This window comes from Catharus ustulatus, chromosome 7 (assembly GCF_009819885.2).
Source record: "Catharus ustulatus isolate bCatUst1 chromosome 7, bCatUst1.pri.v2, whole genome shotgun sequence".
Classification (NCBI taxonomy): domain Eukaryota; kingdom Metazoa; phylum Chordata; class Aves; order Passeriformes; family Turdidae; genus Catharus; species Catharus ustulatus.
Window position 1 is genome coordinate 22,493,921 of NC_046227.1, and position 22,801 is coordinate 22,516,721.

The 22,801-nt window shown below is 37.0% G+C and overlaps 1 protein-coding gene across 2 annotated transcripts in view; it reads left to right on the plus strand.

The window, feature by feature from the left end:
* Window positions 1–22,587, plus strand: part of PLA2R1 (phospholipase A2 receptor 1) — a 46,688-nt gene extending 24,101 nt beyond the window's left edge. For both annotated transcript variants that reach the window (XM_033065044.1, XM_033065045.2), the window contains exons 10-30: window positions 58–170; window positions 2,232–2,401; window positions 3,373–3,575; window positions 3,862–4,007; window positions 4,496–4,580; window positions 4,914–5,046; window positions 5,480–5,515; window positions 6,013–6,170; window positions 8,958–9,022; window positions 9,357–9,460; window positions 10,184–10,326; window positions 11,150–11,267; window positions 11,970–12,100; window positions 12,668–12,803; window positions 15,747–15,985; window positions 16,532–16,700; window positions 17,591–17,731; window positions 18,155–18,271; window positions 18,713–18,889; window positions 19,471–19,500; window positions 19,707–22,587. In XM_033065044.1, coding sequence (XP_032920935.1) covers window positions 58–170; window positions 2,232–2,401; window positions 3,373–3,575; window positions 3,862–4,007; window positions 4,496–4,580; window positions 4,914–5,046; window positions 5,480–5,515; window positions 6,013–6,170; window positions 8,958–9,022; window positions 9,357–9,460; window positions 10,184–10,326; window positions 11,150–11,267; window positions 11,970–12,100; window positions 12,668–12,803; window positions 15,747–15,985; window positions 16,532–16,700; window positions 17,591–17,731; window positions 18,155–18,271; window positions 18,713–18,889; window positions 19,471–19,500; window positions 19,707–19,924 — 2,832 coding nt within the window. In that variant the 3' untranslated portion in view covers window positions 19,925–22,587. The remainder of the gene's footprint in view (window positions 1–57; window positions 171–2,231; window positions 2,402–3,372; window positions 3,576–3,861; window positions 4,008–4,495; window positions 4,581–4,913; window positions 5,047–5,479; window positions 5,516–6,012; window positions 6,171–8,957; window positions 9,023–9,356; window positions 9,461–10,183; window positions 10,327–11,149; window positions 11,268–11,969; window positions 12,101–12,667; window positions 12,804–15,746; window positions 15,986–16,531; window positions 16,701–17,590; window positions 17,732–18,154; window positions 18,272–18,712; window positions 18,890–19,470; window positions 19,501–19,706) is intronic.
* The last annotated feature ends 214 nt before the right edge of the window (window positions 22,588–22,801 follow it).

Consider the following 22,801-nt stretch of genomic DNA (forward strand, 5'->3'; position numbering starts at 1 on the left):
TTTTTAACAACTATACAGTAATTAATAATCTATAAAATAATGTTCATTTCTTTTAAGGGATGGGAAAGACATGGTGGATATTGTTACAAAATCGACAGTACCCCTCGAAGTTTTGAACATGCTTCCAGTGGTTATTTCTGCCCATCTGCACTTGTATCAGTAACAAACAGGTAGTTAATCCTATTAGACAGTGTGAAGATACCTCTAACAAGAGCTATTCTAACTTTATGAAGCATTGCATGGCAAAAGATATTACCATAGTGAAATAATATTTGCTTGAGAGGTGAGCATAATTACTAACATCAGCTAAAATCAAAACTGTACTTTGCCTTACTTTTTAATTGAAAATAAATTTAGTAAAAAGCAACTGTTAGGCTAATAAACACTTGTAGCAATGTGCACACATGGTCATGCAGAAATCTAAAGAAAATGCTTTCTGCAGGGATATGTAACATCTTTAAGAAACATTATTGGTGTATTTGGAAGGTGTACTGAAAATTGAAATATACTTACTTTTTATAATGAAAAAAATATAAAATTTTAATCCAAATCAGTTAATGTTTTATAAATGCTTCTATTTATGTATGATTTTATCATTTTATGTGATTTCTCAGCAAATAGGGTAAGAAAGTAAATGTTTGAAAGCATTTGTCACTGTTTTCCCATCCCTTGTTCTTATTTGCTTCTATTTCAGCTTTAGCAAGAGCTTTCTCCTCTGTGGATGTCCAGATGCTTGGGTTGCTCTGCTTTCTTTGTTGTTTACCCTTTATGTTGACTTTCCATTAAATTTTGACATACTAATAGATAAATTACATAGATACCTTAACTGCCGCACATTTATTGTTAAAGAAAAAGACAAAACAAAAAACAACTAAACAACAAGAAAAGCCCTATACTCCAAAAACATAAGGAGGAAATGTCTGCTCCCTTTAGCAGTAACCCCCTGCAATCAGATAAACAATAGATAGGTGTTTTAGGAAAACACTGGCTATCCTACATAAGGATTTATATCAATGGGAATTTGCCCTCCCTGGTGGTTTCAGGATTGTGCACAGGGTGTGCAGCACTGAGCTGCAGTGCAACAAAGGTCCTTTCAGGGGGAATAAAGGACAAATTCTTGCAGCTCAAATGTGGCAGGGAGCTGAGGGCATGCTGCACATCACTGGAATCATGTCTTATGTCTTTCTCTGCCTTTGCTTTAATTTTTACTTTTTTCACTTCTGGGTGTAGCCATCACTAATTATGATGTTAGTTCCCAGTTCCAGTTAGGAACAAGTGGCAAGGAATAGCAAAAACATGCTTGTTTAGTAGTTTTGTTAAATTACTGCTGGGGTTTGTTTCTGGAGTGAAAATGCAAAAACTTTTCAATTATTGATCCTAAAATGTTCATTCTATATTAAGCTGTAGAGGAAGGAGAGTAGACATAAAAAGAGAACATGCAGAGGAAATGAAAATTAAATGCAGGTTCTGAGTCACTTCAGTGTTACAGATACATCCAGTTTTCTACATTAATCTCATCCTTACATTTAGTCATTCTCTTCAGAGTGTGTGAAACCAGAAAGTTGAATGAGTCTTCATCAAACTGGGAAACTTCTTTGCTGTATAATTTTCATAGTCAGCTGATTAAATGTGATCATAAACTGAAACTTTGTTGTATAATCCTATACCAATTATATCAGAACTAATTGCACTTAAGTGATAATTGGGTTACTATACACAGCAGTTATAACTTGCAAAATGGTGTATATTTCTCACATAACTTTAGTGGAGAAATCAAAGAAGAAAAAAGTGATTCTTTGTAGTCAGTTCAACTGGGCCTTGAATCCTTCAGATCTGGCTTCTTAGTGCTGGTTTTTGTGTCTGCTGGTTTCAGTAGGACACTTCTGTGCAGAGACTTTTCTTTTTTCTTTCTGGAGCCTTTTCTTTCTGGAGCCTTTTTTCCTTAATACAAGGATTTTCTTGTTTTCATTTGTGTATCATTAATATATTCTGTCTTGCCATCTTGTAATTCAAGCATTGAGATTATGAGATCTGATTCTAGTGCTTCTTTTATGTGCTTAAGTACTGAAAAAATAGGGAAAAAGTCCCCAAAGAATTCTGTAAAGAAAATGAAGTACCTCTGTTACATTTTTCTCTTCTGAGATAACTTAAATTATTTCATGAGTGCTCTTCACTGAAAAACTGATTGACCTATTTTATTCTAAAAACTTTATCTTGTTTATTTTATTAAGGTTTGAACAAGCTTTTATCAACAGCATGATCCACAGCATGGCAGAATCTGAGAGAACTTATATTTGGATAGGATTGCAAGATCTTAACAACACAGGAGAATACTTCTGGCTAAGTACAGCAGGAAAGAATCACTCTGTGAGCTACACAAACTGGAACAAGTACCAGCCACGTGAGTAGCATGCTGGTAAAAAAAGCAATGGCTTGGAAATGGGAGCTGGGGAGTGTGCTCTCTTCTCCGTGGCACCAGTGGCTTAGCAGGGGCTAAAGAGTCCCAGTCCTTTCCTCCCTGCCTGACCAGGAGGGCAGAGAGATAAATTTACATCTGCTGTTGGCTCCATAACCCAAAGATTCCCATGGATGGACCTTCCTAGCTAATCTCTGAAATTTTTCTTTTCCTGTGAGATGTTTTTCATGCATTCCTTTATGAGCTATAATACATTTGTTGTATACATCATGTTTTTTAAAAAAGTCAAAAACCAAACTTGATGTTTTCCATCCATTTCTTTATGAACTTTTCAAGAGCTTCTTGAGACTCCCAGCAAAAGGTTCTAGAAAAGTCATCAATTCTATTCAGTGACAATCACAATTTGAGATTTTCATTTTATATGAAAAATAGTCCAGAGATTGCCAGATACATTTCTCTGAGTAACAACACTGTGTGGAGGTTTCTTCTTCTCCATTAGTTTGATCGAGTTTGTCATAGTAATTCTAAGGAAAATATTCCAAGGAAACAAAAAGTGAAAAAATTAAATAGCTGTTCAACCTTTGAAGCATGAACCACTGAGCAATACCTCAAAATAGAGACAGAATTATAAAAATACTCCATTTCAATAATGGCTCTCTGATTTGGACTCTCTATCTTTATTGCTTTACTACTGCATTTTGCAGAAGTAATATTTTTAATTGCATTCCTTCTCCTGCATTTTGTGAGAGGAGCTACTTGTCGTGGTTCATCTTACAAGCTCAAGTCAGCCCTAAGACAGGCTTAGAAAACTGACTGCTGACCAAAGAATTTGCTAGTTTTGTAAGTTCATTAAGGCTTTATCCAGAAACTCATTACAATAGAACAGCCACTTGACCAAAAAAATCACAAAATTCAGATGTTTTATTCTGATATTCAACTCTCATTCCCACGTCTAGGTCATTCTGGAGGATGTGTGGCTGTGCGAGGGCAGCACCCTGTTGGTTATTGGGAGGTGAAAAGCTGTAAGAACTTCAAAGCAATGTCGTTGTGCAAGCAAAAAATCAATTCTTATGAAGAACCTGAACTTACTTTTGAAAAATATTCTAGTTCCTGCTATTTTGGATGGGAGTCTGAACCTAATCTGCTCAACTGCTACAAGGTAATGTCATACTTTGAGTTTTTGATTCTACACCTGCTTAAGGATATGCTGTTCCTGAAACATTTTTGATGAGGCATTATTTCTTTCACTCAACAAACAAAAATTTCCTGTTACCATCCTGCACTGCATTTAAAAGTGAGATAAAATAATAAGCATCAAAACTGTGCTTGGAATATACCTTATTTTAGTTTGGAAAAACTGTGATTAATATTTGATTTTTATGGGTTTCTGAAAAAACTGCTTTCTAAAATGAACTACATTTATGACAATTTTTATTTTATTGCAGATATTTCACAATGAAAAGGTTCTCATGAGAAGAACATGGGGTGAAGCAGAAGCACTATGTCAAGATTTTGGAGCCCATCTTGCTAGTTTTAGCCACATCTATGAAGAGACATTTTTAAACAATCTATTATATACAATTTTTGATAGGTAAATATATTTTTAACACCATCAAGATTCGTCTTAATCATACTAATCTACAATTTGCATTATTCCATCCTCCTTACTAGTGTCCAAAGAAGTCCCTACTCTAACATGAACTTAAAAATGAATTAAATGTATCAGCACCATTGCAGTGTGATTCTTTTTGAAGATTATCTTTGTGGTAAATGTTGAGCAGCTGTTATTGTCAAGGTGGTATTTTTGTGAGTTAACATTCCTCTTTGAAATGGAGGTTCAACAATTTAAATCCTATTTTAAATTTTTTCATCTTGTAAAACATAATCCAATATTTTAGTAGGAAAGCAAGAATTTACTTCAGGGATACTAAAAAGTTAAGAAATTTATTGTGAAATGATATATTGAATTCAATAAGAAATTAATACTATTGTATTACTATCATACTGGTAAAAAATTATTTCTGAAATGGCTAATGAAAAAGTGCATGAAAAATGTTCTTTTCTTTGTTTCTGTTACAGAACAGAAGAGAGACAGTTCTGGATTGGATTTAATAAAAGAAATGCACTTTCTGGAGGGACTTGGCAGTGGTCTGACAGAACACCTGTAACTATCTGTTTACTCTGTATTTCAGTAACCTATTAAGTCACATCTGAGCATATGTTGAGCCAAGGCAAAGGCTTTTAGATGATCATATAATATAGATAATATAGATAATCATATAAAAAAGTTGTTAGGTTTCATAGCTATTCAGGACAGTGGAAGAACATGGCTATGGACCCTATTATTTGTATTTTACAATCATAATTTAGGTGATCCTCTAGTTGCTGCTTAGATGTTCTTATTGTGCACACATGTCTAAATCCTTTCTCCATGATGAGGTTTTTAAATGCTTCGTCTTGGGTTGTCAGTGAAAGAAAGTAAATGTTCTGTTTTCAGGTTGTATCTTCATTTTTGGAGGACAAGTATGTTGAAGATGACTCAAGAAACTGTGGTGTGTTCAGAGTAAACAGAACAGTCTTTCCAGCACACTGCAATGAAAAGCGTGAATGGATATGCAAAATACCAAAAGGTAGAATGCTAATCAACATGCATTGTCTGTTATACACATTATTTGCAATTCAATAGATAATTGTCTGTTATACACATTATTTGGAATTCAATAGCTATAAGGAAAAAAATATCTAAAAATCTCCTTTTTAGCCACCTCTGGAGTTCTCACTGGTCTTCTGCATGAAATCATGGCAAAGCCAAGTGGGTTATTCCACTTACATTTGTTGCCCAGTTAACAGATCTAATGTGGACATTCAATTTTAAAACATATAGCAAGATTAACAGTTAGTTAGAAATACTCATTCAAAGTTGTTAGTCATAAAAACTACAGTAAAGGCTTTTGTAGGGAGTATGGCAATTATTTTATTTTATTCCATGTTTAAGTCCTTTTTTGATCCCTGAACAAGAATGGCAATATTCTTAATGATCTTTGTTTTGTATTTTTTTTGCAGGTGTCAAACCAATGAATCCAGTTTGGTACACAGCTGGTATGAAAATATTTTCTTTTTTTCGTCTTGAAACAATATAACTTGGAAATACAATTTAAGCCTTTGTTAAAAATAAAATATTCTAAATAGAAAAATTCCAGTAAGAGCTCTGTAGGAACTTTTTTTTACAAATCAAATCCGCCACTCTTGTTTAGTAACACCAGAGCATCAGATACTGCTTTGGTTACGTTTAGGAATATTGCCAGTAATAAGCACAGGACTTTGATAACCTGGTCATCACATTAAAACTGCCCTGCTGTTAAACCTGGACAACTCTCTTGATATCTGTCTCAGGGTATGGAGTATTAGAAAAAAACCAACTCATAGTCCATTTTTTGTGACCACTAATTGATATGCTAAATATGATTCTGCCGTTCCTTCTGGCATATTTGTCCTCTGACATGTGTCTGCAGGCAGGCCGTGGGGGTAAAAAAAGATGAGACTTGAAACGAGTTTTTTACCCCTGCACACCATTGCCTCTTTTGCTCATTTTTTAGAACTGCCCTGGTCCTATTATCAAGGAGCAGAATATCTTTTCCATGTCAGCCCTGCAGAATGGGAAACCTGTAAGTTTGTCTGTGGCTGGCTTCGTGGTGGAATGGCAATTATAAATTCTTCTGGTGAACAAACCTTTATCCAAAATAAAATAAGGAAGGTAAGAAAAAGTACCCCTTTTAAAAAATAAACCCTCAGGTGGTAAATAACTATTTTCTGCTGCATCTTTCAGAGAATCTGTCTGCCTGTTATTCCAGGTAGAATCCAAAAGACATTTTTCTTTAGAAATAACGTTCTTGCTGTCTTCATTTCCCGTATCTCTCCCTGAAGCTCTATTTAGCTTAAGAAGTCAGTAACATTTCAAATCTGCAGAATCAACTCTCTATTGAGCAGGTTGATTAATCTGCCTTAGAAGACCGCAGAGGAGCAAAAGCCAGCTTCCTATCCCAAAAATGGGAAAGTGCTTGGGGCAAAGAGAAAGGTGTGCTTCATGTGTACTGTGCATCCTCCTCTGTTTCTTCCTCTCCACCCACCCCTCTCTGGCCAAGGGGAGCTGTTCTGGTTCCTCAGATGCACACAGTGGTTCTGCATCCACTGGGATGTCTCCTGATCCAAGTGCAGTTCTGCTCCATTCCCATTTTGTCACTTGGCAGCTGGTGATCAGGTAGCAATGCAGAGGGGTTACAGAGGGGTGTTTCAGAGGGTGTATTAGCATGCTGCGGGCAGCAAATGCAGACCTTTGAAATGCTCTCCATAGTTTAAATCTTCAGCATGATCATTGGAAATGTCACTGTTGAGGACAGCTGGACAAGAGTGAAGGATTGCCAATTTCTCTGCATCTTAATTGTATCTGGATCTATAAACCATAGAGGAGGGTGCTTATGGCCATGGAAATAGGTTACCTTTTCCTCTGTACACCAGCATGGGTAATATTCCAATGAGTCCACGGATTTGTATGATGTCTACTGAATTAAAACCCCCTTGTGACTAGGGATTCTTATATGGCGAAAAAAAAATATTTTCCTCTAAATTTCCCCCTCTGGTTTACAGCAGATTTTCTCTAGAACCTTTCTGACATAAACAGTTTTGAAAGAGAGAAATAGCTTCACAAGCAGATGAATTCCCAAGAAACGGAGTCTGTTTCCTTTTAGGTGTTCTCTGTAAAAGCAAAATAGTAAAAATCTTAAAAATTAATGCAAATCATCTGTCTCCCTTACTGAGGACAAAATTCTACAGCTGTGATGTAAAGGAATATTGTTGTGTAATCTTTAAAAGAACATTTCATTCTGGGTAGATAAGCTCTTGACCCATGATTACTGTGTACTGGCCTTCTCTGCTTTTAACACAAAGCATAAATAGAATTGTGTTGTACTTATATGGGGTCTTTCAGTTTCCAAGGAGTTATATATGATTTTTATCTCCTATTTAAGTAATTTTATATTAAAGCATGAATGAAATAGATTTAAACCAGTAGATTGTAGCAGAAAAAGCTTATGATGAACAGCAACAGAACTGGCTTTGCTGTCTTGTCTCCTTCCGCTTCTACCAGAGACTGTGGTGTGATATAATTACTATATTACCTATCTCTGAATATTTATGACTTAAAAATGATATAAATTTTAAAATATATATGTATTTCCAACTTAAGATGATTGAAATGAATAATTGAATGTAACTTTAAAGTCATGTTTACTTATGTGAGGTCTTTTAAAAGTGGGTTAATCATTAGAATTAGTGGGCATTTCAAAAGTTTATGAGCATCCTGCAATGAAAAAGCAAAGTTTTGTCTCTTGACACTGGAAATCAACTTAAACTTCCTAGAAGTTGTGTCTCAGAATACAAAATACACAGCTGTTTTAAAGCCTGCTGGGTTTGGCTGAGCTTTCTCAGCAAACCGCGTTTGTCCCTGAGTGATCACTAAAACAATTCTCAACAGTCCAAATAGATTTTGCATGTGTCATTGGAAAACTTGGTCAAAATTTCTTAGTGTGAAATTTGGAATCACATTTTTCACTATTTCTTTAAAAACTGTAATATGTAGGCTGAGTGCAAAACTAAACTCGGGGGCCAGGCAATACCAAATCAGAGCCTTCCAGAGTCTTTTGTCAGAAATATCTGTTTTCTTTGTTTGATATTGCTAAATAAGATGAGAACTGGAGAAATCCTAACTGTGACTTGAAGAACAGTGTGGAAGCACTACACAGGCTGGACTTCAGTTCTTTCTGACAAAAAATAAATTCTTTACAGATACAAGGTGGCTTCTCTAGTGTCCTGCACATTCAGAACTTTTTGTTTTTTCTTTTTCCAAAAGCCTCCAAACTGTGACTGAGTGGCAACCCTGAAGTGAAACCAATTAATAGATTAAGCTAAAATCAATCCAACAAAGTAATAACAAATGGCTGTTGGAATTACATTATTTCCATGGCTTTTCAATAATGCTTTGCCTTTTAGAAGCAAGGGTCTAGATCCTTTCATGAAAACAGCAATCAATCTGGAAAGCATCTCTAGAAAACTCTGGTATGAACCACACAAAGTTAGTAAATGTTCAGGAAGCATTTTGGAAACATCAAGGATCAGCACTGTATTACTGCTTAGAGGAAATACTTGCTGTTGTTTGATTTTTAAGAATTGGGACAAACAAATTCTGGTCTAAGGTCACAGTCTTTTCAAACCAGATAGGCTGTGAATTCCTGAAACTGTAAATTCCTAGGTTACGGGAGACACATCAGCAATCCTGTGGAAAGATGGGAGCTAAATCATGCCCTACTCAAGTAAATAACCTCACTGAAGTTATGTGAATTAACATGGGCAGGATTTTGCACCTGCTCTCCCCATTCGAACCCAATGGAGATGCTATTTGAATACACAGTCTGATTTTAGGAGTTTGTTAATGTGTTGGCAGAAGGGCAAAAGCGTCTAAACACTTGGCAAAACATTTCTTTTCTAGCTCTCGAATAGTGATGTTCACTGGTGGATTGGATTGCACGCAGAAAACCTCAGTGATGAGTTTCGGTAAGAATCGTGTGTGTCACGGCTGCTGTGAGTTGTGCTTGGCATGCCCTGTCCCAGTAGGATGGGCCAAAGCAGTTTGGTGACTGAGTGAGCTGTTCAAGAGACAATTTCAATTCTCATGTAAATGTAATTCAGAATAATATTGCTCTTATTTTATCTCCCTATTGCATTATTCCTTCTGACAGGGCTGTAAAAGACATTTGTATTGACCTTGGTCACAGTGGTTGGTTGTTTACTTTCTCCCCTGCATCTCCTTTTGAACCTTTTAAGGGAGGGTGTACTTTTAGGTAAGGATAGGAAAAAGCAAAACTTCATTCTTAATATTTCTGTGCAGCTGGAGAGATGAATCACGAGTAACGTACCAGAACTGGGATGAAGGGAGGGAAAGAGATCTGCAGAAACCAGGGAAAAGATGTGGCTTCATTTCATCCCAAACAGGTTTCTTTTATATTTTCTTTTGCTGCAGTAATTGTAACTTGAGTCTGGTGTTGGCCAAAGGGTTTGTCTTTTTTTTCTTTATTGCTTTTTAGAAATGCAATCCATATTAAAGTCGCGTTCCGTGGTTATAATTTGCATGATTGCTTGTAATGCCTCAAAAGTCAAAACTGAAAAAACATAAAACCTTTTTTGCACACGTAGTCTTGGGGTTTTGAGTCATGACTTTTGAATGCTTGAGTTTGCTGTTACCAGGTTTAGTATCAGACAAAAGGAAGAGATGCCCACCCTCCCCCCTTAACTGGCCGAAGGGCTTGCCAAAAATTTGTTGAGTTTCCTGAAAAGTGTGTTTTCCTCCTAAGCAGGTCAGCATTTTTTATCATCAGCTGGATCTTGCCAAAAATTTTCAATGTAAGGAAGTCAAACTATTTTATCTGGAAGGCATCTTTTTTTTAAATTTCATAATTTGTTTTTCAAATAAATGATTATATAGTCATATGTTATGTGACTCAGTGTAGAGGAATTGCTTTTACTTGATGAAATTAAATTGGAAATAACAACATGTGCCCATGAACCATCAAATCCACTGTAATGCAGTGTGCCCAAATATATTTGATGTAAATTTCTTTTTACTCAAACACTAAACAATATCTTAGCTATCTATGGAAAGCACCCTTTGCAATTCTCAAACCAACATTGAACTGTGATTTTTTTCTTTTTACTCAGGACTCTGGGGTGATGAAAACTGTACTGTTTCTCTTCCCTGTATTTGCAAACGTAAAATTCCAAAGAAGATAGAGAAAGAGATTCCTAAAGACCCGAACCAACAAGGAGCATGTCCCAAAGGCTGGTTACATTTTGGATTCAAAGTAAAAGCTTTTTTTATGCTGCTTCATTGTTCAAAATGCATTCCATATGTAGGACAGAAATTGTACTTAAGGATTACTTTATATTTTAAGATTTCCTTGCTTTTTGAAAGCAGGGCCTTAGATTTATAACCACTGACACGGTGACATCAAGATTTGTTGCTGTTAAGTAGCTGCCCACACTTTAAGAAGTTGTCTTAACAAGGTATTAAAAATTTTACTTTAGTTTCAGGGAGTAAATACTTATATATGCAAAAACTATGCAATTGTCCCTTTGCCATGAAAAGCTTGTCCTTTTTGCATAAAGAGCATCTCTTTTCCACACATTACAATTCCAAGTGTCTTTTATGGTCTCAAAAGAGGTCTCTGACACCTTGATGTACTAAATAGATCCCTAATTGCTGCTGTCCTCTGAAACATGCTGTTTCAAATGGGCTTCATTAAAGATAATTATAAGCCAAGGTCTATTTGCAATTGAGGGTCAAAAGGTAACTATTTCATCTGGCTTCTCTTAAATGCCTAAGTTCCTTAATAGCAACGTGCATTGAAGTGGCTGAATTTATCCCAGTGCTCACTGCAGTGACTGCAAAGATAAATTTAATCTCGATTATTTGCTTTGAAAAAACTGATTTGAATGGAATCCAGATCACAGCTGAAAACTGACACTGAGCATGCTGGAGATGTCCATGGCAGGACAGAAACCAGTGAAATATTTAACATTCAGTAACAGCATGTGAAATGTTTTAGTGATCACTCAGTGACTGATAAACTATGGAGGAAAGCAAACAAAGCAAGTTTGTTTCTTTGATTTTGTTTTTTGGAGCAGTGCTTTTTAATACAAATTCCAAAGGATCCAGAACATCGGAGAGACTGGTATTCTGCACAAGAATTCTGCAGTAACTGTGATGGGTCACTTGCTATCCTGCAAGATGAATTGGAGCAAGGTAGAGTGCTGAAAATATTGCTAAATAAATAAAACATTGTCTTCATTAGGATGCTGCAGTAGACTTAAATCTTGGATACAGATTTAGGAAAGAAGATTGTTCAGCTCTTACCCATGGTCCCACTGCTTTAAACACATTAACATTTCTGTTTCTCAGTCTGCCAAAATTTAAAGGTTCACTGAGGTATGTGAAAGGTACATTTTAAGGAATAATTGTGAATTCTTTTGTGCTTACCACACTTTAAAAATACTCCCCAAAATGGGATGATAGCCATTTAAAAATTTGCAATTTAAGATTTTTACTTTATTGCCTCTTTTTTTATCTTTTAATAGTACTTAAAATCTTATCTGTGGTATAGCATCAGGCTGGAACTGTCAGAGAAATAAATGCCAACAAATTTGGAAATATTTATGAAACATATTCATAAAAAGCCCATAGAAAGCTTCTTCAATTGGACTGTATTGTGTTTGGACTGGTATTGCTAGCTAATGGACTTGATCCTAACCCAATTGAAATTAATCTATTTGACTGAATTTATAGTTAGATGATACTGAAATGCCACTCATTCTTATTTTTTGGTAACTATGTAACATCATTGATTGGAAATTAATTTTTTTCAATGCTTTCATGTGTTGCAAGAGACTTCATCTATCCCTAAATGCTTACTGGTTTATTTTATTTTGTTTCTGTTTCATTTTCTAGCTTTCATAACAATGAATCTATATGGGCAGAAAACTAGTGTTTGGATAGGTTTCCAGAGTGAAGATTATGAAAAACAGTTGAATGAAAATCCTCAAATGTATTCCAACTGGTCGCCAGTTGAAGTAGTGGATGTGAGTATTTTCAGGGAGTTGTGACAGTGAGAAGTTGGTTTTATGTATGAAAATCATGACTTCTATAAGACAGGGCCAAAGTTGTTACAGCAGTTTAGGCCACTCTTAATTTTTGCAACTTCAAAGAACCGTGGGCACAGATTTAAAGGCACAACTAGGAGTAACAAAACAAGGCACCATTGAGACAGACATTTGCATAATTTGTGGCTCTGCTGACATTCTCTTGCAGAGAAAGGTTTTAACCAGCAAAGCTGGAATAATGTAATTGGTATTGGATGCTTGGTCTGAGCAAAGTTTAGGAACAAGATGTATTTCCTATTTTAATAAATTGTTTTATGACATGCAAGTCCCAATTGGAGTTAGAATTTTGGTTTGTTCACTGAAAGCTTGTGATTTTTTAATTATGAGACTATTGTTTCAAATTGTATTTGGGACTGTTCATTGTTCTACCTAAACGTTTGTTATAGAAATCTTGAGATAATTATTTTCCTAAATTTGATGTTATAATTATGCATTGTTTCACACAGTGTATTTTTAAATTAATATAAGGTTCTGTGTTGATTGCAGAGAGAGCATTTTAACATTCAGGATCAACTTCCACTGTGTACACTGGTATCAAATAACCCTAATTTTTATTTTACGGGAAAATGGTACTTGGAGAACTGTGAGAAAAAGTATGGGTTTGTCTGCCAGAAGACTCAGGGTAAGGTTTTGTCTTGCTTTGCTTCTGTTCTCTCTTCTTACTGTATGGAATTTATCTTTGTTTTATCAAGAAGCAGCTTTTTATAAGTGTCTCTAAAACAAGGAGCATTAAAGATTTGCAAGTTTGCTGTTTAGACAGGCTAGCTCTATACTATTTAATAAATCAGTAGCTGGGATGTAGAATTGCTAAAAAATATTCTGTTATTAAGTTTTCCTCCTAAGTTTGAGCATTCTGCAGTGCATCTTTGAATTAGAAAGAGAGATGAAATTTCATATTTTCTCTCATGGCTGCGGAGTAGCCACATGAAATTACAGAAGGCTAAGCCAAGGGTGATTTTGATGAAAATATTGTTTGGGTGGGAGGATTGTAACTTGCAATGTTAGATCAGAAGAGACTCTAGAAAATGTATTTTTCTGAGCAGTGCGGATCCGACTGGCTTATTGAATAGAGCTTGGTTTCTCCTGTGTGGTGCCACACTTCCCTAATTCTGGTACCACAAAGTTCCCTTGCCAGAAGCACGGGGTGTTTGTGATCCTGTACACAGTGCAGAAAAAATAAATAAATGTGCTTTCCTGCTGGTTTGCTTCAGTTACATCCCAAAAGTTTGTATTTTAAGCTTTTGCTGCTGCTTGAGACAGATGGAGAAGGTGTGCAAAGGCAGGAAGGAAAAGTCTTATGGTGGCCAGGATTCTGGAGAGAATTTGGGCTGCAGTGGGTGCTCGGGATTTCCCAGCTGTGTCACTGAAAGCCGGGAACAAAGCTCTCCAACGCTGTAATGTCAGTATTAGAAAGCTGCATTTCTTTATTTCAGCACCAGGCATGCAGAGAGTATCTCCTCCTATTCCATGCCCTGCAGCCAGCCAGCAGACTAGTTGAAATCTGTGAAACTTATACATATTCATTACATTTCCTCAAACTCATACATATATGCTAAACATTCCCGTGAATTCATTTGCATATTTAAATCTCTTCTTGGAGCTTATTTACGTCGAGTAGGGGTCTTTTGAGGGTCTCTGGTGGCCATTTAGGGAACATCCCATTCCTCTAATTACCTTTTTTTGATCATAGCCCTCCAAAAAAGTTTCTTTTCTTGGAATGAATCCCAGTGATGTGGGCTGCTCAAGATACACCTTGGTATCCGTGTTGCCCTGACCCACAGTCTTTAAGATGACCACTTGCACACGTTAGCACTGTTGGTTAAAGCTGAAGGAATTCACAAGGCTTAAACTCTATTTGTTACAATTGAAGGTTTTCCCTGCAGGGAGGTGAACCTGAGTGGCCCATGAGCCTGGCTGTACTAAGCTTGGCACTGCCCCATGCACAGCAGTGTTCCTGGCTTAAATGGACCATGCTGCCTCCCCAGTGGGACACCCATGGCACTGTCCCAAGCTTTCAGGCAGTTCAGCTTGCTAATTCAACAGAAAACTTCCCTGTATTTTTTTCACCTCCTGCTTTTTTTATTTATTTTCATCTAATTAATGTCATTTTCTGCAGCTTTTTACAGGCTGTGTCAGCTTTGTGCAGGGTCAGGCAAACACCAGACCAAGGAATTTGCAGCAGGAAGAGCAGAGAAGCAAGGGAAGGAGAGTAGTGAGACAGCCTCTTGCTGGCAGTAGTGAACTGCTAAATTTGCTCAAGTGTCCAAATAAATGTGTCAGTTCCTGGAAAGATGAGCTGGTGCTTTGCTTCTGCCATCCTGCCTGCATTCCATTTCCCCTTTTTTGAATTATTTTCTGAAGGAGACTAAAATGGAAGAAACCAGCAGGGGATTTGAACTGAGTTCTGATCTTTCAGTGATGCTTGACTTATTGTGTCAGTGATTTACAGCATTTTCTGCCTTTCTTTAAAGCAGTGACACACACTCCAAACTGGAACAGAACAGGGTGCTTCAGTTAGTTCAAGAGCAGAACTTTTTCTTGCTTAGAAATTTCTAATTTTAAATGGTTTGTGAATGACTAGTAATAAATTCATTTACTATTTTAAAATGTTTGTTTTCATTCCTCCTCCTTAGTCATAAAGGGAACCAGGTCTGAAAAGGTCTTTGCTGCCTCGTAGCAAAGCAACCACTTCATTTTGTAATCACACAGAAGCTTTACAGTGAGAAATAATTAATCCAAATTGACAAACAGGATCAAAACTGCCACATTTTTTGAAGTACACTGGGTAGCATTCACACACACTAGCAAAGGCATTTCCCTCCTGTAAGAGAGTGAAGCAGCATCACAGACTGGGCTGGGGTGAGATCTTCTCTGCCTTCTGCTTTTTATTAACATGGGAGACCCTCTCTGACTTTCATAAAGCTAAGAACCCTGCTTCTTCCTTTCATTGTCTTGGACGTTGCTGTGTTAGTTCATCATCAGAAGGAGATTTAAGGTCTCCATTCAGAGAGGATTTCTGTTTAAGTGCCACACTGTGGTCTTTCTACATTGGCTCATGGATATTGAAGATGAGCTCGAGAAACTCCCAAGCATGCATTTGTTATGTTGGCTGTATTGCTTATTTAAGGCCAGGCCTTATGATTTAAGCTGATTGGGAAATTATTAATAAGAATAGCTAAAAAAAGAGGTAATCTAATTTACATGCAAGGTATGTGGGGATAAAAACACTCTGCTACTGGACATTGGGGATATACTCAGATCCCAGGTGATTTCTTACTGACCTCCAAAGGTGCAGTCAGTGGAACTAGCCTCATTCACCCTCATTTGGGGCTTTTTAAGATACGTTAAACTCAGCCATTCATGTGATGAATTTTGTGGTAGAATTCAGATACTATTTTGTAGTTATTGTCTTTTTCTTTTCTAAATTTCATACTGTCTTCCTAAAACCAAAGAGTTTGCAGTTTTTTAATTTGTTTGTAACTATAGTTCTGATTTTTTAGGAGCTGCTCAGCTGTGATCAAGTTGTCTGTTTTTAAAATAAGTTCTTTATTTCTGTTTATAACAGACGTATCCAGACATGTTATCAATGCATCTGATATGTATCCTGTGCCAGACTCTTTAGAATATGGAAACAGGAAGTATAAACTAATAAGTGGGAATTTTACGTGGTCTTCAGCTTTGCAAGCCTGCACAGCAAGCGGTGCAGAGCTGGTGAGCATTACAGACCAGTACCACCAGGCTTTCCTCACGGTCATCGTCAGCCGGCTGGGCTTCAGCCACTGGATCGGGCTCTTCTCTGCCGACGTACGTAGCACAGCCCTGCTGAGAATGTGGTGCTGCCAAGGAGATTTTCCAGTTACAAGCTAGTGAACTGTGTCATTGATTTGAAGTCATAGAAAGTTTGCATCTGGAGATGAAACCCTGGAAAATTTGAGCCTTAAACCCTTAAACTTTTTTTTTTTTTTCCTTTAACATAATGTGTAGTTCAGTGAGAGCCAGTTTGGTGCAACAACTACTGAAAATGAAAAGCTGTAGGAAACTTTTAAAATCATAGGGAAAAAAATCTCTTGTAATGCTGACATTGAAATTTCATTATTTCGTTCATAGGAGCCCAATGGCCCGAATAACTGCTTGCTGAAAACAGAAAATTAGATGTAGTTTGTAGTCTCCCAAAATTGAGTTGGGAGGATTCTTGGCTCTGCCTTTTGTTGATCCTTGCTGGGTCTTTTGAGAATTAAGACATTCTATAATACCTGGTGAGAATGGCACCAAAAGATTAACTCATGTGGTGCTAAAGTATATCAGAAAGATAACCTGAAATTTGTTTTAACCTGTAATTTGTTTTGGCAGAATGGGCTTAACTTTGAATGGTCAGATGGGAGCAGGTCTTTGTTCACCTTCTGGGAAGACGACGAGTCCCAGGCCTTTGGCAGCTGTGTTTACATTGATACCTCAGGGCACTGGAAAAGTGCAAATTGTGAACAATTTCTGCAAGGAGCAGTTTGCCATGTACCACCTAGTAAGTCAGTCAAGCTTTATGTATTAAATCTTTGCATCTACAAATGTGTGTACTGATAGTAGAAATGCGTGGAAGGAGGTTAATTGGTTAGAGGGTAAGCAATGTTAAGCAAGGCTGACTATTACTTAAAACTGAAGTATATTTCTCTGTGAAACCATTTTTTTCCAATAAAATTTTGGCCATCAGGTCTGATGTGTAGGAGAATGGAAAGAGAACTTTCATAATAGAAAAGAAGCAGGAAAATTACTTACTCTGTTTCTTCAGTGAGCACTATATTATGTGTGAAAAATGAGGATTGCTAATGATCTAGCTCAAAGGGAAATAAATCCAGTTTGCTGCAATTAACTGTGGGATGGGAGAAGGGAAGCATTTAGAGCAAAGTGAAAAATTAATCCTACCTTCGCTGATGAACACATCAAAGATTGTGCAATTTTTTTTAGTGAAGGAAAGAATAGTTTCCTGTATCCTAAAATATGCTGTGTTTCCTGCAATGCTCTGTCAGACACCTGGGCTTCAGTTAAATCCAGAATTCAGGTCTGGAACTCCATTCCGTGCCAGACTGCAGGGTCTTGTGGCAGCATCCAGTTCTTCAAATACTTCCCATTCAGCAGTGTTGGTCACCTGGGCCCCTGGTTAGCTCATGAGCTCCTCTGCACATCACTATCAGTTAGATTGTCCTGATCCTGCTGTAATCCAGCAAGGTTTTTGATCAAAAATAAAACCAACTGTACTCATTTAATACAAATCTATGCAACTGCTAGATTTTCACGTCGAAAACATAGAGGCATAACACAATAACATGCTTATTAGCATTACTCCAAAACAGTGTGTGGAATGTTATATTAATGTGTATTTTGTTGTGCCAATAAAGCTGTGCTGTTACTTCACAGAAAAGAAACTCAATGCCTATAAAGGCTTATGTTCAGAAAAAACTGTACCCTGGATCAAATTCAAAAACAGTTGCTACAGCTTTTCCACAGTTCTGCAGGGCATGAGTTTTGATACAGCATATGAGGTCTGCAAAAATCAAGGTAAGTGATTATTTTGTAGCTACCAAATGTCATTGTGATATCTTAAATCAATATTTATTTTCTGAAATGACTGAAATCATGGCATATGTTTTCTCTGTTTCAAGATAGTGGAACTCATAAGCCAACTATGAAGTTGGAGGCAGCATGCATCAAAACAATGTTCCTCTCTGTGTGAAAATACTGGTTTCTCCAATAAAAACATAACATGAACATTTTCCCTTCAAATTTGTTTTAAAGTCATTTGAGAACAGTTTTGTATTTGCTTGAGCATTTTCACATTAATTACAAATTTAAGAACTTACAATGTGTAACCAGGCTTTTCAAGCTCTTCAATTAAGACTCCTAATGTTAACATTTTGAAATGCAATGTTACATTTTATTAGCGTGGATTGCTTGAAAATTTGTTCTGTGTTTAATTTGAAGGATCAAATCTTCTGACTATTCAAGATGAAGATGAAAATGCCTTCATTTTGGAAGAATTACACAGTTTTGGTTATTCTGTACAAATGGTTTGGTTGAACATTCTGCTTGTTACAGACAGTAAGTTTGGGGAAGAATAGAACTGCATGTAAGAATCTGGGTTGGGTTTTGGTTATTTTCCAAAAACCATTTCCAATAACCATTTTTCAAAACACTTCTGTCTTTTGAGATTTTCTTCACTGATTTGTGCCTGTTCATGATGTTGTAAAACCAGTGAGTTTTTCTGCAGTGGTTACCAGTATTCTGAATACTCAATATGCATACATGCATGTAAATGCCCCTTTTTTCCTTCTTAAAGGTACACTACAGACTGCCTTCTGTGTTTTAACTACATAGGATGTTTTAAAATCCTTCAAGAAAAGAATAATACAATGGCCAAACAGACAGAATCCTGGTATTCTGTAATACTGTATTTTTCATATGAGGGTAAATCTAAGTGAAACAAAAATATTTCTCAAAATCCTGTTCTATTTTGTAATAATTTTCAATTTCTGCCCGTAGATGAGACAGTCTCCTGGTTTGATGGTTCTCCTTTAAATTATTCTAACTGGGGTATCAGAGAGCCTGAATTTGATAATCTCAAAGGGAATTTCTGCATCAGCTTGAGGACCACAGATGGAGTCTGGCAATTATCTCCATGCAGAGAAAAAAGGGGTTTTGTATGTAAAATGGATGCAGGTATGTACTTCCATAAAATAAGGCAATTCTGTCCTAATGACCATTGTTTTACTTGCTAACTTGGTGTCAATTTTCCTTTAAATTATTTTGTCCCTTGGCATTGAGGAAAAAAAAGAAACCTCTAAAGCCCCAGGCAGCTGGGGTGACCTCTATGGAGCCCAGGCAGCCACTGCCAGCTGCAGGAGCCTCGCTGTGCATCAGGGTGACCTCCACAGCCCCAGGCAGGGCAGGTCACTGGGCAGCTGTGAGCCCACACAGAATCCCTCAGCCACTGCCCAGACTGATCTGCCTCTGCACAGTTCTGTTCATGAATTTGTACTTTAAAAAGTGGGTAAATACTGCTGCTCATCCTTGCATAAGTGCCAATTAATATATTCCACCAAATTAAAGGGATTTTAAAATAACATAGTGGATTGTGTTTAACTTGACCAGTTGGAATAACATTGACATGAGTCAAATTAAACAAAGAACAGCCTATTTTGTTGGTTTTAGGTAGATTGCCTTCTCAGTATCCATTTTAAAGTGAATATACATAATAACCTCTGTGAGTCATTTTGTGACTGTTCTGGATTTTATTTCAGATACTGATACAACAGAATCCTCTGAAAAAGGTAAACTCTGTACTTTATAAGGAATAATACACATTTTGATCTGATATTTTGTGAGATAATATTTTCACTGTTAAAGCTGTAATTTGAAATATGTGACATATAAGGAGTAGTAATGTTTTCCTTAAAAGAGCTGTATGTTTATTTTTCAAATTACTTATAATTATAGCTCTATTTGCTTAATAACAATTTCTGTTCTTCCCTTTCAGCATCATACAGTGGGCTTGTAGCTCTGGCTGTTCTAGTGACATTGGTGATGTTGGCTGCCGTTTCCCTTTTCCTGTGGTGCCTGCACAAAGAGAATAACCAACTCTTCCACAGGATACTGTGGGTCAGAAACGCCTATTTGCCACAGATTAATGCTGATGGTCCTGGTTTGGAAGACAGCATCCTCATTTCTGACTTTGAGAAAAATGAGAACAATTAATTGATCAGAAGTAGCAAGTGGTCTTGTCTTCTGTGTGAAACTTCACAACCTTCAGTGATTTTCTCATTCTTGGGAGTCCCTTGGAGGGCGTGAGAAAACCTCGTGGCCATCAGTATCAATGCTGGAGGAGCTCCCTACTCTGGAGAGCTTTTGCTTTGTTGCAGGATGAGGTGGGGATGCAAGGCAGAGCCATGGAGAAAATTTCCTCTCTGGGACAACTCAGGAACTGAAAATACTCACAGACCATAAACCTCCAACCACTCACTTGGAGCAATCATGTTTGAGGTCTCAGAGCACTGGGCATTTTCATGCAACTTTTTCCTTTGGGAATGTTTGGGCCTTTGTGTTTTCTTTTTATACTTTGCAGAACCTGCTTATGAGCTGGCATTCAAATTTGACCTTGAATTTAGGAACTGTGAAATATATTCCAAGGATTGTGGGGAAGTTGTTTTTCTTTTTCTTTTCTTTTGTTTTTTTTTGTTTGTTTTGGTTTGGGTTTTTTTGTTTTCGTTTGGTTTGGGTTTTTTTCCTGGTTTTTTTTTTTTTTTCTGCAAAATGAGTTATTTTTCGGACAATAGATTCTTGCCAAGATTGATTTCCAAGCTTGCAGGGAGATGAAGTCACTCTTGACTTGAGACTGCCAGAGTTTTGGTAGTTTGGCCTGTGATGCCTAGTTTATGTTATAAAATAAATTAGTCTAGAGATATAATGGCATATGGGCTCTGTCATCCTGAACTTATATTCATTTGAGATGCATTCAGCATCCTATTAAAGATTTAGCTCACCTCATCTCTCACCTAGATTATTTCAGACATGGAATCCCATCAGCCTTCATTAGAAACATTTTCAGGCAATATCTGTTTGAAGAAAAATCGCTGTTCTAAATCTTTCTGAAGGTATGGAACAAATGGCTTTACTGTTCACCTACAGTGTTCCTGTGAGCAGTATTCTTGCTGAGACCCTGCTCTCCAAAGTGAAGGGCAACGTGTGGGAGCCACACTGCTGTTTCCAAAGGGTGCTAGTCCTCTAACCCTGTGTAGCTTTCCCTTTCAGTGTTTGCACCAAGGTGCTAAGAAAGAAGATGAATTTTGCTGATCTGTTGCTCTGATGGTTGTGAAGGAGCCAGCTCAGGTCTCTCTGCTGTCCCAGTTACAGCAGCCCAGGACAGAAATGTTTACTCTCCCTGGGATTCCCACCACCCCAACCAGCCCTCCACCCAACTCTCTGAAAACCCCTGGGAGCTTTTCAGGGATTTTATTTTTTATTTTTATTGAAGTATGAAAAAACAAATGTTTACTGATTGTTACTTCACTGTCATTTCCACCATCTCTAAAAGCTTCTGCAAAGGCCTGCATTTGTTGTTCTGTTTCTCAGTTTCCTTGTTTTGACTCATTCAAAAAATTTTGCAAGAGCCCTGAGATGGAGGTATGTTCCTCAGACTTAAGGAAGCAGCTAAGGCCAACTGAAATGCTTTTAAACAATATTTGTGCACATGAATGTATGACTGCCTTTTTAGTTAGATTTCACATGGCCAAAAATTGCCTGTTCGTGCCATAATTTTGTGTAGGGCTATTTTAAAAAAATTATTTCATAACACGATATTTCTATGCTGGTTTACAGAACTGGCTTACTCTTTTTGACGATTCCTAAGGTTGTAGCTTTCACAAGTTCTTAATCTGAATTTTTTCTATCATATGAAATATAAATAGTTTTTCTGTGCGCATTCTTTCTAGCAGTTTGACCCCATATGTTAGTCTTCAGTAATATTTTTAAAGTTTTGTTTTAGTCCTCTAGATTTATCTATTGGACTGTTTTCATTTGCAGTCCACTATTAGAGTTTATGGACTGCAACTTTTGCCAGATTATCTGTTGTTTATATGTATTAACTGTGATAGCTTTTTACCACCAAAAAGAAAAGAAAAAAACCTTATGGCCTCTTCTTTCCCCATGACTGTTTCACCTATTCAGACTACAGCTGGAGGAATTTAAACCAACAAACCCCCTTCATCATGTTCACTGAGAACTGTGTAAATGCTGCCTTCTTAGAGTACAGCAAGCAGAGTGGCTTGCAGGGTGGTTTTGGTTTGTAAAAGTAAGCCATGTCATCTCTGAGGACATGTATTTATTGGCCTACAATGCTGTTGACAGTGATCAGATTTTGATGTGGTTAATGACGTTGTATTTTTCCACAAAACTTGACATAGATGTTTTATCAATTTTCCTTGAGATATGTTTTATTCCTTAAAATATACCTGAAGGGTAATGGCATAATCAATAATCTTAACCTCAAAATATCGATTGTTGATTAACATTGATGTAGATGAGCTTAAATTAAAGAACAAAAATTTCAAGCAGTGTTTTCTTTCTACTTTGAAATGGTTTTGAAGGAGCAGACCCTTAGATATTTATTTTTAAATGATTCATCATTTAAATTTTTATAACTGCAGATATTATTAACTCAAGAATGTAATCAATGATTGCTTTCAAGTCTTCCTTCTGGATTTTGTTATCAATGACTTTCAACTGTTTTCCCTTAATCAGAGGTCTCCTGTACTGTCCCTGATCAGAGTACATGGTGACTGTGTTTTTATTGCTGACCTTGATGACATGGGTAGTGAGATTCACTGTATTATTTCAACTGGAAAATTAAAGCGTGACTAATAGTTGTCTGTGCTGTAATTTTTCTTGAATCTTTCCCCAGTTTTGCTGGGAGGAGAGGCTTTAGTGTCTCCTAAGAGCAGTGCCCAGGCTTTGCACTGGCTCATCCTGTGTGAGGACAGCTGGCTCCAGCCTCCTTTCAGGCTGTGTGGCTGGACTAGAGCTGGACGTGATCTCCACACCGCTCTCTGGGTGGTCTCAGCATTTCCCAGGGCATGG